The sequence below is a fragment of the Glandiceps talaboti genome, chromosome 9 (genome assembly GCF_964340395.1).
Source record: "Glandiceps talaboti chromosome 9, keGlaTala1.1, whole genome shotgun sequence".
NCBI lineage: Eukaryota > Metazoa > Hemichordata > Enteropneusta > Spengelidae > Glandiceps > Glandiceps talaboti.
In genome coordinates this window covers 7941709-7960401 of record NC_135557.1, presented here as the reverse complement: position 1 = coordinate 7960401, position 18693 = coordinate 7941709, and the positions used below count along the sequence as shown (strand labels likewise).

General features: G+C 29.9%; 2 protein-coding genes across 2 annotated transcripts in view; both read left to right on the top strand.

Moving 5' to 3' along the window:
- Positions 1–12424: 12424 nt before the first annotated feature.
- Positions 12425–17249, top strand: LOC144440384 (uncharacterized). Its single transcript, XM_078129754.1, has 5 exons — positions 12425–12551; positions 14220–14549; positions 15915–15947; positions 16474–16589; positions 16929–17249. The coding sequence occupies exons 1-5, from the start codon at positions 12512–12514 to the stop codon at positions 16986–16988; spliced, it is 579 nt and encodes a 192-aa protein (XP_077985880.1). The 5' UTR covers positions 12425–12511; the 3' UTR covers positions 16989–17249.
- A 1072-nt stretch (positions 17250–18321) lies between these two features.
- LOC144440382 (uncharacterized) overlaps positions 18322–18693 on the top strand; it is a 3045-nt gene continuing 2673 nt past the window's right edge. The window contains exon 1 of the mRNA XM_078129752.1: positions 18322–18437. Within this exon, the coding sequence (XP_077985878.1) occupies positions 18392–18437 (46 nt within the window). The 5' untranslated portion in view covers positions 18322–18391. The remainder of the gene's footprint in view (positions 18438–18693) is intronic.

Below are 18693 nucleotides of genomic sequence, written 5' to 3'. Positions count from 1 at the left end.
ATTATGAACACAAATTAGTAATTATTAGCAAGCATTTTAGTTGTTAAAATTAGTAAATTAGCAAGTATTTAGTTATTAGCAAACATTTTAGTTGTTAACAGTAATTATTAGTAAACATTTTAGTTGTTAGCAAACATTTTAGTTATTAGCAAGCATTTTAGTTGTTAAAATTAGTAAATTAGCAAGTATTTAGTTATTAGCAAACATTTTAGTTGTTAACAGTAATTATTAGCAAACATTTTAGTTGTTAACATTAGCAATTATTAACAATTATTAGCAAACATTTTAGTTATTATTAGCAAGCATTTTAGTTTTTAACATTAGCAATTATTAGCAAATTAGCAAGTATTTAGTTGTTAACATTAGCAAATTAGCAAGTATTTAGTTGTTAACATTATCAATTATTAGCAATTATTAGCAAACACTTTAGATGTTAACAGTAATTATTAGTAATTATTAGCAATTATTAGCAATTATTAGCAAGCATTTTAGTTGGTAACATTAGTAATTATTAGTAAACATTTTAGTTATTAACATTAGCAATTATTAGCAATTATTAGTAATTATTAGCAAGCATTTTAGTTGTTAACATTAGCAATTATTAGCAAGCATTTTAGTTGGTAACATTAGCAATTATTAGCAAGCATTTTAGTTGGTAACATTAGCAATTATTAGCAATTATTAGTAATTATTAGCAAGCATTAGCAATTATTAGCAAGCATTTTAGTTGTTAAAATTAGTAATTATTAGCAAGCATTTTAGTTGTTAAAATTAGTAATTATTAGCAAGCATTTTAGTTGTTAAAATTAGTAATTATTAGCAAGCATTTTAGTTGTTAAAATTAGTAATTATAAGTAAACATTTTAGTTATTAACATTGGCAATTATTAGCAAGCATTAGCAATTATTAGCAAGCATTTTAGTTGGTAACATTAGTAATTATTAGTAAACATTTTAGTTATTAACATTAGCAATTATTAGCAAGCATTAGCAATTATTAGCAAGCATTTTAGTTGGTAACATTAGTAAATTAGCAAGCATTTTAGTTGGTAACATTAGCAATTATTAGCAAGCATTTTAGTTGTTAAAATTAGTAATTATTAGCAAGCATTTTAGTTGTTAAAATTAGTAATTATTAGCAATTGCTTTTAGTTTAGCTATATTGGTTTGCTTTTAGTTTAGCTATATTAGTTTGTTAGTATATTAGATCACATAAGTGCAATAAATTAGTGTTTGTATATTATTTAGTTTATAAAATGCTTGCTAATGCTTGCTAATAATTGCTAATGTTAATAACTAAAATGTTTACTAATAATTACTAATGTTACCAACTAAAATACTTGCTAATTAATTTACTAATGTTACCAACTAAAATACTTGCTAATTTACTAATAATTGCTAATAATTACTAATGTTACCAACTAAAATGCTTGCTAATTCACTAATAATTGCTAATAATTGCTAATGTTAACAACTAAAATGCTTGCTAATTTGCTAATGTTACCAACTAAAATGCTTGCTAATTTACTAATGTTACCAACTAAAATACTTGCTAATAATTGCTTATGTTACCAACTAAAATGCTTGCTAATTTACTAATGTTAACAACTAAAATACTTGCTAATAATTGCTAATGTTACCAACTAAAATGCTTGCTAATTTGCTAATGTTACCAACTAAAATACTTGCTAATAATTGCTTATGTTACCAACTAAAATGCTTGCTAATTTACTAATGTTACCATCTAAAATGCTTGCTAATTTACTAATGTTACCAACTAAAATACTTGCTAATAATTGCTTATGTTACCAACTAAAATGCTTGCTAATTTACTAATGTTACCAACTAAAATGCTTGCTAATAATTAGTAATTTTAACAACTAAAATGCTTGCTAATTTACTAATATTACCAACTAAAATGCTTGCTAATTTACTAATGTTACCAACTAAAATACTTGCTAATAATTGCTTATGTTACCAACTAAAATAATTGCTAATTTGCTAATGTTAACAACTAAAATGCTTGCTAATAATTAGTAATGTTAACAACTAAAATGCTTGCTAATAATTGCTAATGCTTGCTAATAATTGCTAATGCTTGCTAATAATTGCTAATGTTGATAAATAAAATGCTTGCTAATTTGCTAATGTTACCAACTAAAATGCTTGCTAATTTGCTAATGTTAACAACTAAAATGCTTGCTAATAATTACTAATTTTAACAACTAAAATGCTTGCTAATAATTACTAATTTTAACAACTAAAATGCTTGCTAATAATTGCTAATGTTACCAACTAAAATGCTTGCTAATTTACTAATGTCACCAACTAAAATGCTTGCTAATAATTGCTAATGTTCATAACTAAAATGTTTACTAATAATTACTAATGTTACCAACTAAAATGCTTGCTAATAATTGCTAATGCTTGCTAATAATTGCTAATAATTGCTAATAATTGCTAATGTTAATAACTAAAATGTTTACTTATAATTACTAATTTTAACATCTAAAATGCTTGCTAATAATTACTAATTTTAACAACTAAAATGCTTGCTAATAATTACTAATTTTAACAACTAAAATTCGTGCTAATAATTGCTAATGCTTGCTAATAATTGCTAATGTTAATAACTAAAATGTTTACTAATAATTACTAATGTTACCAACTAAAATGCTTGCTAATAATTGCTAATGCTTGCTAATAATTGCTAATAATTGCTAATGATTACTAATGTTAATAACTAAAATGTTTACTTATAATTACTAATTTTAACAACTAAAATGCTTGCTAATAATTACTAATTTTAACAACTAAAATGCTTGCTAATTAATTTACTAATGTTACCAACTAAAATGCTTGCTAATAATTGCTAATGTTAATAACTAAAATGTTTACTAATAATTACTAATGTTACCAACTAAAATGCTTGCTAATAATTGCTAATGCTTGCTAATAATTGCTAATGTTAATAACTAAAATGTTTACTAATAATTACTAATTTTAACAACTAAAATGCTTGCTAATAATTACTAATTTTAACAACTAAAATTCGTGCTAATAATTGCTAATGCTTGCTAATAATTACTAATAATTGCTAATAATTGCTAATGTTACCAACTAAAATGCTTGCTAATAATTGCTAATGTTACCAACTAAAATGCTTGCTAATAATTTTTAATGTTAACAACTAAAATGCTTGCTAATAATTGCTAATGTTAACAACTAAAATGATTGCTAATAATTGCTAATGTTAATAACTAAAATGTTTACTAATAATTACTAATGTTACCAACTAAAATGCTTGCTAATAATTGCTAATAATTGCTAATAATTACTAATATTTACTGTTAACAACTAAAATGTTTGCTAATAATTGCTAATAATTGATAATGTTAACAACTAAAATGCTTTCTAATAATTACTGTTAACAACTAAATACTTGCTAATTTGCTAATGTTAATAACTAAAATGTTTACTAATAATTACTAATGTTACCAACTAAAATGCTTGCTAATTTGCTAATGTTAACAACTAAAATGTTTGCTAATAATTACTAATGTTAACAACTAAAATGCTTTCTAATAATTACTGTTAACAACTAAATACTTGCTAATTTGCTAATGTTAACAACTAAATACTTGCTAATTTGCTAATAATTACTAATGTTAACAACTAAAATGCTTGCTAATAATAACTAAAATGTTTGCTAATAATTGCTAATAATTGCTAATGTTAACAACTAAAATGCTTGCTAATAATTACTAATTTTAACAACTAAAATTCGTGCTAATAATTGCTAATGCTTGCTAATAATTACTAATAATTGCTAATAATTGCTAATGTTACCAACTAAAATGCTTGCTAATAATTGCTAATGTTACCAACTAAAATGCTTGCTAATAATTGCTAATGTTAACAACTAAAATGCTTGCTAATAATTGCTAATGTTAACAACTAAAATGATTGCTAATAATTGCTAATGTTAATAACTAAAATGTTTACTAATAATTACTAATGTTACCAACTAAAATGCTTGCTAATAATTGCTAATAATTGCTAATAATTACTAATATTTACTGTTAACAACTAAAATGTTTGCTAATAATTGCTAATAATTGATAATGTTAACAACTAAAATGCTTTCTAATAATTACTGTTAACAACTAAATACTTGCTAATTTGCTAATGTTAATAACTAAAATGTTTACTAATAATTACTAATGTTACCAACTAAAATGCTTGCTAATTTGCTAATGTTAACAACTAAAATGTTTGCTAATAATTACTAATGTTAACAACTAAAATGCTTTCTAATAATTACTGTTAACAACTAAATACTTGCTAATTTGCTAATGTTAACAACTAAATACTTGCTAATTTGCTAATAATTACTAATGTTAACAACTAAAATGCTTGCTAATAATAACTAAAATGTTTGCTAATAATTGCTAATAATTGCTAATGTTAACAACTAAAATGTTTGCTAATAATTACTGTTAACAACTAAAATGTTTGCTAATAACTAAATACTTGCTAATTTACTAATTTTAACAACAAAAATGCTTGCTAATAACTAAAATGTTTGCTAACAACTAAAATGTTTACTAATAATTACTGTTAACAACTAAAATGTTTGCTAATAACTAAATACTTGCTAATTTACTAATTTTAACAACTAAAATGCTTGCTAATAATTACTAATTTGTGTTCATAATTACTAATAATTGCTAATAATTACTAATGTTTGCTAATAATTACTAATGCTTGCTAATGCTAATGCTAATGCTAATGTTAACACTAATGTTAATTACAATTACAGATAATTAATACTGGTTTTGTTAGTATAATAGATAATTTTAAACTAAAATGCTTGCTAATAATTGCTAATGCTTGCTAATAATTACTAATAATTGCTAATGATAACAACTAAAATGCTTGCTAATTTGCTAATGTTACCAACTAAAATGCTTGCTAATAATTGCTAATGCTTGCTAATAATTACTAATAATTGCTAATGATTACTAATAATTACTAATGTTAACAACTAAAATGCTTGCTAATAATTGCTAATGCTTGCTAATAATAACTAAAATGCCTGCTAATAATAACTAAAATGCTTGCTAATAATTACTGTTAACAACTAAAATGTTTGCTAATAATAACTAAAATGTTTGCTAATAATAACTAAAATGTTTGCTAATAATTGCTAATAATTGCTGTTACCAACTAAAATGCTTGCTAATAACTAAAATGCTTGCTAATTTACTAATGTTAATAACTAAAATGCTTGCTAATTTACTAATGCTACCAACCAAAATGCTTGCTAATAATTGCTAATAATTGCTAATAATTACTAATAATTGCTAATAATTGCTAATGTTACCAACTAAAATGTTTTCTAATAATTACTAATGTTAACAACTAAAATGCTTGCTAATTAATTTACTGATGTTACCAACTAAAATACTTGCTAATTTACTAATGTTAACAACTAAAATGCTTTCTAATAATTGCTAATGTTACCAACTAAAATGTTTGCTAATTTGCTAATGTTAACAACTAAAATGTTTGCTAATTTACTAATGTTAACAACTAAAATGCTTTCTAATAATTGCTAATGTTACCAACTAAAATGTTTGCTAATTTGCTAATGTTACCAACTAAAATGTTTGCTAATTTACTAATGTTAACAACTAAAATGCTTGCTAATTAATTTACTAATGTTACCAACTAAAATGCTTGCTAATTTGCTAATGTTAACAACTAAAATGCTTTCTAATAATTACTGTTAACAACTAAATACTTGCTAATTTACTAATGTTACCAACTAAAATGTTTGCTAATTTACTAATGTTACCAACTAAAATGTTTGCTAATTTACTAATGTTAACAACTAAAATGCTTTCTAATAATTGCTAATGTTACCAACTAAAATGTTTGCTAATTTACTAATGTTAACAACTAAAATGCTTTCTAATAATTACTGTTAACAACTAAATACTTGCTAATTTGCTAATGTTAATAACTAAAATGTTTACTAATCATTACTAATGTTACCAACTAAAATGCTCGCTAATTTGCTAATGTTAACAACTAAAATGCTTGCTAATAATTGCTAATGTTACCAACTAAAATGCTTGCTAATTTACTAATTTTAACAACTAAAATGCTTGCTAATTTACTAATTTTAACAACTAAAATGCTTGCTAATTTACTAATGTTAACAACTAAAATGATTGCTAATAATTACTAATAATTGCTAATAATTGCTAATGTTACCAACTAAAATGCTTGCTAATAATTGCTAATGCTTGCGAATAATTACTAATGTTAACAACTAAAATGTTTGCTAATAATTGCTAATGTTAATAACTAAAATGTTTGCTAATAACTAAAATGTTTGCTAATAACTAAAATGTTTGCTAATAATTGCTAATGTTAACAACTAAAATGCTTGCTAATAATTGCTAATAATTGCTAATAATTACTGTTAACAACTAAAATGCTTGCTAATTTACTAATTTTAACAACTAAATACTTGCTAATTTACTAATGTTAACAACTAAAATGCTTGCTAATAATTTGCCTTAGGTTCTTACAGTCCAACATAAATGAGGGCCATAAAAGTGTTGAGTATAGGGTAAAGAAAATGATTATTTTGTTGTGTTATTTAATTTAGAAAGCACCATCCAATTTTTTATTTTATTTAAAAAAAAATTTTGTTTTTGCTTTACTTTGAATGTGATATTATTTAACTTTTCGGCAACTACTTTGAAAGAGCACCATCCAATTTTTTATTTTATTTAAAAGTTTTTTTTTGTTTTTGTTTTACTTTGAATGTGATATTATTTAACTTTTCGGCAACTACTTTGAAAGATGTGACATTAGGCCAGACAGAAAAATGAAAAAGCTGAGACATTTACTCATATATTACCAGGTTACCATGTATTTTGGTGATGGACAATCTGTTATTTAACTTCTTTTTCCATTATTTTTTGGTTTACTACATTAAAATCCATTAGAGTATAACTAAAATACGAATTATTTGGATTTATCGTAGACTTTTTTAATCCACGTGAAACAACTATTAATGAGAAGTTTACGAGTTTACGAGTTTATTTGTAAGAATTTCATCTATCATTCTACTAGGAACGTTAGGAGCGTAAGTAAAATAAAGTTGGTTAAGAGTTATTTTAGATTATCTTGGATGGTGTCATAAAAACAGGGTATGATTTATGACAGTGAAAACAGCATTATTTTAGATTATCTTGGATGGTGTCATCTCACAAAGTTTTTTACTTTTTTTTAGGAAAGCTCATTCACTGGTATTCTCACAAACCAGATCTGGTATTTTTTCTTCTGTGATACATAAAAACAAACTCTGGCAATGAAAACAGCATTATTTTAGATTATTTTGGATGGTGTCATAAAAACAGGGTGTGATTTATGACAGTGAAAACAGCATTATTTTAGATTATCTTGGATGGTGTCATAAAAACAGGGTGTGAATATTAAAAAAGTTTTTAAAAAATATAAACTAAATTATTATCTTTTAAGAACTGTTACTATAATATTTTTATCAATTAGTGAAGTTTCAACTAAAGTTTATATACCGCTAGGGGAACCAACACGATACCGGAGGATGCGATCACTCAACTTTAGCGTAATTATAAAAGCAATTCTATTATATTTAGGAGAATATCGGGAAGCTGCACTAATACCAGAGTTGAAAATGGAAGCATTTTCGCAGAATCAAATTTTAAAACGATTTTGGGATAAATGGAATGCGGAATATCCAGAGATAGTGAGATTTAGTTGGTGGCGTTTACGATGGCATCAAATATTTTTAAAACTGATGACTTGCAGACTTGCAGTCTTGCAGTTAAATAAACCAAAAAAATATTATGTAACCAGTTGAGACACGAATGAACAATGAATGATCAATAAATAAAAAAAATATGTTTTAACTATTACTTAATTATTGTTAACTATAAGTATTACTATTATTACTATTATTACTATTATTGTTAACTATAAGACTTGCAGTATTACTATTATTACTATTATTTAACTTTTTTTTTTCATTAATTTTTTTGTTTTACTACATTAAAATCCATTAGAGTATAATTAAAATATGTTTTAACTATTACTTAATTATTGTTAACTATAAGTATTACTATTATTGTTAACTATAAGTATTACTATTATTGTTAACTATAAGACTTGCAGTATTACTATTATTACTATTATTTAACATTTTTTTTCATTAATTTTTTTGTTTTACTACATTAAAATCCATTAGAGTATAATTAAAATATGTTTTAACTATTACTTAATTATTGTTAACTATAAGTATTACTATTATTGTTAACTATAAGTATTACTATTATTGTTAACTATAAGACTTGCAGTATTACTATTATTACTATTATTTAACATTTTTTTCATTAATTTTTTTGTTTTACTACATTAAAATCCATTAGAGTATAATTAAAATATGTTTTAACTATTACTTAATTATTGTTAACTATAAGTATTACTATTATTGTTAACTATAAGACTTGCAGTATTACTATTATTACTATTATTTAATATTATTTAATTATTTTTCCATTAATTTTTTGTTTTACTACATTAAAATCCATTAGAGTATAATTAAAATATGTATTATTTGGATTTATCGTAGATCTTTTTAATCCACGTGAAACAACTATTAATGGGAGTTTTTTTGTATTTGTAAGAATCTCATCTATCATTCTGCTAGGTGCGTAAGTACAATAAAGTTCTTTATTAGTTATTGGATTATTAAGCCAAATCAATAATCCAGGACCATAACGAGATTTGAATTTCTTAAATTGAGTAATCAAAAATGGTTTTTCTATTGGAACTTCTCTCCATTTGATTGTGGGAATTTCTTCGGTATTTCTTTTTTCATTTAAAATATCTAATAATGCAGAAGTTTCACGATCCTCTGTATCATTCTCTGCAGGATTAACAATATTAGATACTCCATTATTAGATACTCCATTATTAGATACTCCATTATTAGATAAATTAGATATAGTAGGTATATTAGGATAATGAGTAGGATAATTAGTAGGATAATTAGTATGATAATTAGTAGGATACTCAGACAGAGAATTAATTGGACTAAGTGGACTAAGTGGACTACTAAGTGGACTTGATTCGATTGTGTTGTCTACAAAAGTGATTGGTTTTTGACTTTGTTTGTTTGACATTTTGAATTTATGGTACACTGCTACGCTTGTATGTATATACATATATATTATTATCTGTTTAATTGAACTTCCTGACCTTTATAGTGAGGTCACTAAGCGTTTAATTTACTTATAATAGCTACAACAAATTTAGTCATTTTTTAATCAATTTTTATGGGTAAGATTTATTTTGCCTTTTAATGGATTATATAAATATAAAAAAATATAAATATTAATTTATTAATATAGGAAAGAGACTTTATTTGGCTATATAATAGATTAAAAGGAAAGTGTGCCAGCTTTCTCCTTTTGTATACTACTCGTCCAATAACAAAATAATATTTTACACATTTATCAATCTTTTGTAATGTATTGAGTTACAAACAGAGACTTAGAATATGTTGTTTCACATTGATTTTTCAAGCAGGAAGCCAAGATAAAATTGTTTTATGAATTAAAACCCAAAATAAATACCCAATCCTCCTCCTATGGCCAATTTGAGGTGACGTCAACACCAGAGATTTTATGAAACATGTATTACGTAATATCAAGACAACATATAAGATTACTCACCAATATTTTCTACAGTTGTGTGTGTAACGACATCATTTGTTCCATACATCCACCAAATGTATTTCACTTTATTTTGGTATGGCTTTAGACTTTTAACAAACAACATGTAGTAACCATTCCGTTCACTAAGACGAAAATTGTCATCAAGATTGCTTTGCCCTAAGGAGGGTATGTATCTTGTACATTTGATAACTTCATTAACACCTGATGAAAGGAGAGAAAAGATACGGTAAAAGGATTTTTCATTTTTGATAATAGAATCTCAGATATTTCAGACAGAGCACATAGTTTAACCTAGGCGTTTCACTATTGGTAAATGGTGTTGTTTATACCTTTTTCCATAAAGATAGACACATTTTAAATCCAGTCTAACACTACAAAGACACATCGTATAGAGTTACAGGATGACATAGGATAACTCTGAACAGGATATTTTAGTTGCAATTTTGGTTTGTTGAGACAGACCCTCCACCAGTGGGGAGGGTCTATGGACAAAGCTAACATTTGTGTATCAGGGTACATCTTTAGTTCCATGTTCTTTTATGTAGGCACTTGTGTTGACGTTTAGGATGGTATGACAAAATCTTTACTTCAGTCTTTATCTATCTTCGTCCCTCAATGTCTGTCTGTCTTTAATTTCTGTCTGTCTTATCCGGCCATCCATACATCCGTCTTCCTATCTGTCTGTCTGTGCCTGTCTGTCTGTCTGTCTGTCTGTATGTATGTCTGCTTCCCACCTCTCTTTACCACTCCCTTCATCAGAGGTTCTACCCAACACACACACACACACACAAACAAACAAACACAAACACGCACACATACACCCCCACACACCTACCCACACCCACACCCACACCCACACACACACACACATACACATACATACATACATACATACATACATACATACATACATACATACATGCATACATACATACAACCTCATTATTCATACCACCCACACTGGTAAATAATGTACAAACCTTCAATAATTTGATTAACACAAAGAGTACCATGTTGTATCCCTGTAGGAAAGCTACTATTCAAATAAAATGCATTATCAGTTGGTATATACACATAGTGATAGGGCTGTGCTATTACTGCTTCGTTGCCATCGTGATGGAGACCTTTGAAGTAATTAATACAAAGTAAATAGTATGTCTGTATGAGGTTGGCTTATAAGCTATGACGTCATAGAAATAGAGATCGATGAAGGAATAAATCAAAATTATGTTGTTGTTTTTGTGTGTGTGTGTGTTTGTATGTATGTATGTATGTATGTATGTATGTATGTATGTATGTATGTATGTGTGTTTGTTTGTTTTTGTATGTTTATGATTGTGTGTTTTTGTGTTTGTGTTTGCTGCATTTGTTTATCAATTAATTTGTTCGTTCGTTTGTTTGTTGCTGCTGTGTTTTTTTTTGGTTTATTTGTGTGAATGTTTATTTATGTCTGGATGTGTTTGTATACTTTGATAAATGGAACAACATTGAAAAAGAATATATATATATATATGGGTGTGTGTGTGAAGTTATAAAAAAGAAAAGACTAACTTACTTGGTAGTTGAGGGCAGTAATAATAGCTCCCACGGTATGGTACGATACAAAGGAATAGAGATATCACTGGTAAATAATGTGTCTGAGCCATTCCAAGGGTTACATGCTGCGTTAGCTCTGTGGGTAGAAAACAAATAACAACGCTCTCTGTCAGTGCAAGAATGTTATCTACACATACCAGAATATTACATATATGCACGTGATAAAAAAATGAACGAAACCGGAAATTACATCACAAATAATTACAGTAGCCTTGCTACCGTGGTTATCCTGTCTTACTATACTCACCGTAAAGACTGTTTCCAATAAAAAATATTACTTCAAGTTCTAGTATTACAGTATTCCTAGGATGGTAATATCTGTTACAGTCCTATGATTTCTATCCGTACAGAGACCATGTCCTTCACAATATGGCAACTAATACTGCAGCTGTTAGGATAGAGTGGTATACGTTTAGTAGTCATTGGCAACATTGCAATGCGACCTTTGGTACACGCACAGCCCTGATAGAGGGACTGTGGTACACGATAAACTATATCATACCGATGGACGAATACACGATTACTAGTATAGCAAAACACCTTCAGAAAATGCCTTTATTTTCCTTATGTATTAGCACGAAGTTATGCATTCATGATTTCTTATTCATCTCATATTTCGTCCAAACCTTATCGCACACCAATTTTCTTATGGAACTTTTTAATCTGTATTTTAACAGTTTACCTGTTCACCTAGAGGTCACATGACTATTAGGTAGATTATGGGATGTAATAATAAACGCGAACTATACTCACGAACATGTGTAAAAACCAAAGTTTAAAAATACACAAATACGGTAATACATTACCAGTCTAGCTTCCTTATTCATTTCCTCCATAAAAGAGCACAACAAGGGTGACAAATACACTTGAAATAATAGGACCGAAACTGGTTTTATCTTGACTGCACCGGTATTTACTGTACGCACGATTGTTGGTTGATCGCGATTATGCACCGTGTTCGTAAGCTTAATGTCGTGGGTCCTTTGACCTCGTGAGTAAACAGATATCTGAAAATAGCTATATTTCATAGAATTAATGTGACGTATCATTGGTTTTACAGTCTCAAATGACTTTGAGTGTCGGAGAAGAAATCAGTTTTTGAAAGAAACAACACTGAGAATGTGTGGACGACTCGTACTGATTCTGTTGGCTTCATTTGGTACGTACACACTCAACACTCAAAATTGTGTGCATGTGGTCGAAATTGTCACCTTTTACATTTCTATATTTATCCGTGAGCTAAGATGGCGTATAATCACAATTACTGGTCGTTGTATTTCGACGTTCGAACTTTACACTTTCATAAAATCTGAGTTCGATTCATGGAGTCGAGCCTTTCACTCTGTAGTAGAAGTAATACATTTAAGGGTTTTCTTCAACGCAGCGATGTTAAATTGAATATGTTTGCCAGATAAAAGGGATCTGTAGATATGTTCGCATTTAGATATTACATCACGCCAGTCACTCGACATACCACACTAAACACATCTATTTTGACACAGAGCAATACATACCTTAGTTACTACGGCATTCATCGACAAACTTATCGCTCCGACCTCCGACCAGCGCTTAAATATGTGTATGTGAGTATTGTTCGACAGAGTAGTAAATGCAACAAGTTGTCACCAGTATACACAGAGTTCAGTAAGATCACTGATGATTTGTTGTTTTCATTATGACGGAGTAGTCATAGAGAATGAGATATAACGGGGCAAGATCAATATATAGTTAAATGTAGAATATAGGATAAAAACCTAACTGTCTTACGGGGGGGGGGGGTATCCATTTTAGTTCTCATCCTACAAAAAATCTATTTTACTTTGAATGGATCTGTTTATACCCCTAATTAGAAATATTTCTTTAAAATGTCAAATTAAGAAATGGAAGAATTTTTGCTATAGTAAATGCATGGCACTAAAATAAAGTAAAGTGTCAACAAAAGAACTGTTTGTCCTGACTACATACTGGCTTTCTATTAATAGTACTACATACTATATTATACATACTGGCTTCATAGTACTACATACTATACACTGAATTACAATTATTTGCTCTGTCTGAAACAATTTTCAATTTTGGCACATTTAATTAGAATGGGGTAGGGTAGGGTGGAGGGGGTCTGAGGACTAACTAAAATGTTTTAGTGATTTTTTAGCATACATTGACCTATTGACCTCGCCCCTAAAGCAATCAAAACCGTCTATTTTAAACAACAACAACAACAACAACAACAACAACAACAACAACAACAACAACAACAACAACAACAACTAGATGTAGTTAAACATACCACACATATCACTCCTTATGTTAATTAATTCAATTAACTTTAAAAGGCACAAAATACATCATTATTGTTGTCTTGTAAACGCCTTCAGAAAACATTATTTCGATGCATATCATTGCCGAAAAATTGTCAGATATTCAGAAAATACACATTTTTTAGATTTCCAATTTCAATGTATGAGCAAAGTTGTTATGTGAGTGGCCGGTATCAGTGCGCCTACGGACATTCTCTGTTCGCGTTGTAAACGTCTGGAATTCACTCCCCGAGTACATCGTAGACAGTTATAGTGTAAATTCATTCAAGTCAAGTCTGGATAAACTGTGGTCACACTATCGATTCGACACGTCTACTATTAGTTGTATTAGAGGCTAAACACTGACTCTGTTTGTTGATGCTTGCCATGCTGTTTACAATCTAGTAATTTTGTGTTATACTTTTTTACTTTATTGGTGGGGACAACAAGCCTTATTGGGCTTATCCATTTCCCGAAGATTCCAGTAATCTAGTAATTATGTCGTTGGTGTGTGTTTTTACTTGCAGTACCTGTCATTGTTATCGCTGAAAAGAATCACACTATTTCTGTTGATGTTGGCGCATCGGTCAATCTACCATGTCTTGTCCAAGCAAAAGATGTACCAATAGTGACGGTGAGATGGGGACGAAAAGATGATTCATTTATCGCCCAGAAATTTCATTCTGGGAGTGAGAAATACGTCGAGGACAATAAATACTTGATAGATGATGCACTGACGATGCTGACCATCTTCAATGTTACACCGTCGGACGAAGGAGTGTATAAATGTGCAGTGGAACTGAATACGACTAAAGACAGTATTGAGCAGCACACCACTTCATTGACAGTTCTGAAAAGTACGTATCTTATACAGTTCAGTTCATAAGACATCGCCGAAACATACACATTTTTAATGTTAATACTATGTGTATAGGAGTAGAATTCGATACGAGAGATCATTATGGCTAAGTGTGGAAGGAGTGAAGCAGAACTAAAATTATCTATGAAGACCTCTCTTGTCGAATTGTAAAAGACCCAGAAGTCAACCATTGCTTTGGTTGATTACTGACTATGTCAAATTGTCACGGGGGGGGGGGGGGGGGGGCAGTAACTTTAATATGCAACATTTTTGCAAATGTGAAAATACAATAAAGTAGGAACAGATGTAACAGATTGTTAGAAACTTAGGTAAAAGTCGACATAACCAGAGATTTTGTAGTATCAAACATAAATACAGTTTCGCTGATGTCTGGTGAATCTCATTATAATATAAATTTATTTCAATAATTTAAAGTTGAAGTCATGTGACTTTGCTATCTTACCTCCACCACATGGACCATCACTACAGCTAGCTCACCGAATTTTAAATCGAAGTTGAATTTGCCTAGCTTACTACCAAACTAGAGAGGGTATAGCGTTTCGATTATGTGGCATCAAGCTTTTTACATTCACACAACTTTTTTTTGTTACGAATTACACAGACAAAATACAGGCACTGATAGCATGCATGCACACACATGAAATGTTACATTTTATCTCACTGTGAACATAAATAAACAGTTTTGTGTTCAATCTTCCTTGTTTCATCCAACAGTGAGGCTGATTTGTGTTCACAGTCAGATCAAATGTCTCACTGTATATATGCTTTCGTGCTATAAGTGTCTGTACTTGTTTGTATAATTGTAACTAAAACGTTCTTAGACGTAAACAAAAAGATACGATGTCGCCTAATTCAGACGTTATATTCTCTCTGATTTTGTAGTGAAGTTTTCCCAGTAATATTATGGGATAGAACATTTATTAATAATGGTAGTTATGAATAGATAAAAATCAATAATCAAAACTAAAAAAAGGAGTAAATTAATATTTGATAGTTTCAAAAACTCTGTCTGTTAGACTTATTTTTTAAAGATTAAATTATTGTAACTCTGCCTTTGACTTTACTATAGGGTTGTCGGTGGCCGAGTGGTTAAACCACTTGCCTCTTACCATTGCTATTGAAGTTAGAACCCATTCAGAGTTTGATTGAATTTACCACTCTGTAAGTAAGAAGACCCTCTCTACTCACCGTACAATGCAGGTTAATTACCCCGGGTACATCCGCATTAACACTGAACCCATGAGGGATGGCCCTCACTGGACTTCTTGGGAGACAAGTGTCTATATACTTAAAGAACTATCCAGTATAAATAAAAGATTATCTTTTAATAATTTATTTGTAGATGCTGGTGATGCACACAGTGAAGCTAGTGACGGTAAGTGTTTTAAATTAAAGATATTCTACGATTACAGATGTAAGTTTAGTTGATAAGTCTGACGGCAGATCATATTTGCCATAGATTAAAGGGTTATTAGCTTATCAGTAATCTAGCATATATTTTCTGATTTTCTCTACATTACTAAAATTTAAAGGTGTAATTCGTGTCCATACTTTCAACTTATATTGCAGATTTTTGAAAGTTAGCCTGACTGTGATTGTATAGTGTGTTATCATAAAAATTACATGAATTCAGTAGTACCTTCAAATAAACTACTTTTAGTTTATGTCTGATTTTAAAGCTGTTAGTATTCCACAATGGAAATGATGTCTCTCTAGGTTTTAAACAGTATTCACATATAAAATATATAAGGGGTCGAGAGAATCGTATGTCAACTGAATCTGACAATAATTGGCAGTCTGTAAGTGTAATGGTTTCATCTGCACACGGCTTCCATTTTACGATTTTACACAATATTACCTGTTTTGAAATATTGAATTTTCATGTCTGGATCATTTTTAAGGTTCACTGGGAGAACTGTATGGGATACCGATCTACATCATCATCATAGTACCCGTGGCAGTAGTTCTCATCGTGTGTGTGATTTGCTGTGTTTGTTGTTACTGTGCTCGTAAAAAGGTATGTTGTTGTTCTAAGCCATATTCCTCACTGAGATGTTACAACATGTCAACAGGCATCAGAATAGAGAGAGAGAGAGAGAGAGAGAGAGAGAGAGAGAGAGAGAGAGAGAGAGAGAGAGAGAGAGAGAGAGAGAGAGAGAGAGAGAGAGAGAGAGAGAGAGACTGTGATAGATTCATAGACTGAAACAGGAAAAACATACTTTTGTAGTTAAAGTCTAGCTTAAACCCGTGATTGTTACATATTGCCCTAGAGATGTATTTCTCATATAGCCCATATTATCATGCACACATTTTATCTAATTACATCTCTGTCTCTGTTTCTACTATTATATTACAGAAGAAGTCGCAGAAAAATACTGCAAGGAAATACCAAATGGTGACGACTACACACGCATAAAGACTTTATTAATTATGGCCTTTGTATGGTAGACTAATGTGTTCATTAATATTGTGTACATGTATTCAAATTTTTTCTTGCTTGAAGTAAATATGTGACGGGTGTTGTTTTCCAAACGAGGGACAAGGTTACTACTTATGAATTTCAAAGAAAAGCCAGAACAATGTGCCTCATATAGTGAGGCATTTCTAGAACTTACTGCGATCGAATGTAAATAAATACATATGTACTGAAGAAATGCTGCATGGAATAAACATCAATAAAGAATATAGTCATTTCCCAGGAGTGTTATTGCATTATGGTGTTTGTGAAAGTTTTGACTCCACTTTTTGATATATATGTATAATGCATTGTCTGCTGTTTTGTGTAACCATGTGAGTGTGTGTGTGTGTGTGTGGGGGGGGGGGTTGGGGGTTGGGGGTGGGTGAGGTGGGGTGGGGTGATGTGTTTGTGGATGTTAAATTTGTATGAATTATCATGTGTGCATGTGCGGTGTGTGCATACGTATGCTTCTGTATATTGACTGTTGTATGGAGTTTGTTTATGTTTGGAGTGGGCACAGAGATGAGGTATAGGAGGAAGGTATAGAGGAGGGAGAAAGTGAACAAGTGTATGCGCGTCCGTGTCTCTGTCTGTCTGTCTGTCTGTCTGTCTGTCTGTCTGTCTGTCTGTCTGTCTGTCTGTCTGTATGTATGTATGTATGTATGTATGTATGTATGTATGTTTGTTTGTTTGTTGATTTATGTGTTTGTATACTTGTCGTTGACACGTACATATGAAGCACATGTGGTTGGTATGTCTGTTCATTTGTTTGTTTGTTTGTTAAGTAAGTAACATCCTGAGTACCAAAGAGGATAACCCGTCAAAGTTATGAAAATATATGCTAATGTGTTTACTTGATTTCTTTCTCTATCACAGTTAGAGTTCTCAAACACCTAATAGCGAATCACCGATATAACGCTATTCTGCTGAAAATTCTGTTGAATCTCATTTCGTAAATTTGATCCTATTAATCTAAACTAGGTGTTCGGTCGATGCCCCCCCCCCTAACCGTTGGCATGTTGCCACTGCTTGTCACATGATTTTCAAGTAGTGTTAATATTATGGGATACTTCGGTTTATGTGTAATTTAGTATTACTAAACCTTGTGTACATTGACCCACATGTATAACTTCAAGTGGGGGCAAGGAATATTGACGTATTGAGACCCATGACGTCATGTTGTTTGTTGTGGCTGCTGTGATGTGTCACCTCCACTGTAAACACATCTCTCAATACCTATTATGGTAGCAAGATGTCAGCTAGGTATTGGTTCGTAGAATTGCTATTGTTCGTGGAATTTCCCCGATCTGAGAATACCTCAGTGCATACGTCTAGAACAAATAGCAGTTTGGGTGGTGAGAATGTGTCATCAAGTCAAAGTTGTATTGTTACTAGTACTTGCCAACGGTAAGTAATATCCTAACTCATTTTAATTGTAGAAATCTGTTAAAAACTCAAAAATTAAATAAATGTACAATACGTGTAGTGTTCGAAGTCCGGCTATTATAACAGTAAAGACAAGCAGAATGTACAACACAGATTTAGGGGGGGGGGGGTGTTGAGGAGAAAATATTCCAATATATGTTCACAGCCCCTTTCCTTATTAATGTGATGCCCCTACGAAATTAACCTAAGAAATTTCGTGCCCCCCACCCAAAAAAAA

What these genes read in the sequence shown, in the direction of transcription:
- LOC144440384 (XM_078129754.1), top strand. Translation starts at nt 12,512, where the DNA reads ATGTGTGGACGACTCGTACTGATTCTGTTGGCTTCATTTG. An exon ending in GATTCTGTTGGCTTCATTTG is followed by an intron (nt 12,552 to 14,219) that starts GTACGTACACAC and finishes TTTTACTTGCAG; the next exon opens with TACCTGTCATTGTTATCGCT. An exon ending in ACACAGTGAAGCTAGTGACG is followed by an intron (nt 15,948 to 16,473) that starts GTAAGTGTTTTA and finishes ATCATTTTTAAG; the next exon opens with GTTCACTGGGAGAACTGTAT.